At 17.6% G+C, this 1,601-nt stretch overlaps 1 protein-coding gene across 1 annotated transcript in view; it reads left to right on the top strand.

The window, feature by feature from the left end:
- Positions 1–74: 74 nt before the first annotated feature.
- The window catches only part of PUF1 (mRNA-binding protein PUF1, putative), a gene marked incomplete at both ends in the record, with an annotated part of 5,436 nt that continues 3,909 nt past the window's right edge, over positions 75–1,601 (top strand). Inside the window, one exon of the mRNA XM_028672198.1 lies at positions 75–1,425. Within this exon, the coding sequence (XP_028525779.1) occupies positions 75–1,425 (1,351 nt within the window). The remainder of the gene's footprint in view (positions 1,426–1,601) is intronic.

Raw genomic sequence — 1,601 nt, 5'->3', positions numbered from 1 at the left:
AAAAAAAAAAGGAAAATAAAACAATATAGAAAAAAAAGACAAAATAAAAAAAAAAAAAAATTAAGTTTTAAAAGATGGATATTAAAGAAAATAAAAAACACTGTGATTTTTCCACAGATTCATCACTGAATAATTCTTGTGAAGATAATGATTTTTTATGTGAAGAAGATAAAGTAGAAAACAATAATAATAATAATAATAATGAAAGTATTAACGAAAAGGATATTAAAAATGATAATTTAAGTGCCACATATAAGAAAAATTATAATAATAGTAGTAAAAATAACACAAAAAATAATAAAAATACAATGACGAATAAAATAAATAATGTAAATATGAAAAAGCAAGTTTTGCAAAATGAAGTTTTATTACCATTAAATCAAATGGCCTTATCAGCTAATATTTCAAATAATTTACTTTCACCAATGAATATATCATATATTGATAAAAATAATATAAATGATATGGTAGAAATTTCATTAAAAAAAAATGATATAAATTACAATTTACAAACGAATAATGTGAATTCTCCATATAAGCAACCTTACAATTACTGTATAAATAAAGATATAATGAATAACAACGTAACATCAATTATTAATTATCCTATTAATACATTAAATTATAACAAAAATAGTTATAACAATTATTTTGATGATATAAATAGAATGAATGATACTTATACCCACACTACACTTAATAATTCATGTTCTAATTATAATGATTCTAATGTTTTATTAAATTCAGAAAATTATATGATTCCATATGATTATTATAGTTATTATTGTTCGTCATTTATGCCATCATTCCCTTTTTTTAATTATAGAAATACTGTAAATAATAAACATTATTGTGAAGGAGATGTTATAAGTGATTTAAATAATAATAAACCAATGGAATCTTATAATGAAAATAACAAAATGTTTTATAATTTTAATAAATTTATGTACACACCAAAATTATATTTTAATGATAGTATAAATAATATATATCAAGTAGATGCATTATCAAATAATCTAAATTACTCAGATAAATTATCCACTAATATATTTCCATATAATATGAATGACTATAATAGTTTATCACATCAAAATAGTGATAATTTAAGTAATAGATCAAATATAAATGCAAATAATACTCAAATATTTAATTATTTTAATTATATCTCCAATAATAATTTTAACATACAAAGATATTTATCTAGTAACAGTAATAATAATAATAATAATAGTAATTCCACTAATGATTATCAACATAATATATCTTGTTTCAATACATTTAATTCTAATTGTTGTTCATCTGCATCTAAAACATATTTCTGTAATCAATTTTTAAATGATTATCCATTATTTCCATTATCTTCTGTTGATATGTATAACACGGATAATATAAATTTTTCATCCAATAACTTATTCTATTATCAATGTAAAAATGAAAGAAAAAATGAAAATAAAAAAATGTATATATTATACTTATTTATTTAGTAAATACTTAAATATAATAATAATATTAAAATTTGATGATTTCTTTAAAAAAAAAAAAATAAAATGCTATGCATCTTTTTAATAATTTTTTTTTTTTTTTTTTTTTTTTTTTTAAAA

This window comes from Plasmodium gallinaceum (genome assembly GCF_900005855.1).
Source record: "Plasmodium gallinaceum strain 8A genome assembly, contig: PGAL8A_v1_53, whole genome shotgun sequence".
Classification (NCBI taxonomy): Eukaryota; Apicomplexa; class Aconoidasida; order Haemosporida; family Plasmodiidae; genus Plasmodium; species Plasmodium gallinaceum.
Note: the sequence above shows the minus strand (reverse complement) of the source record. Positions and strands in the feature narration are given on the sequence as shown.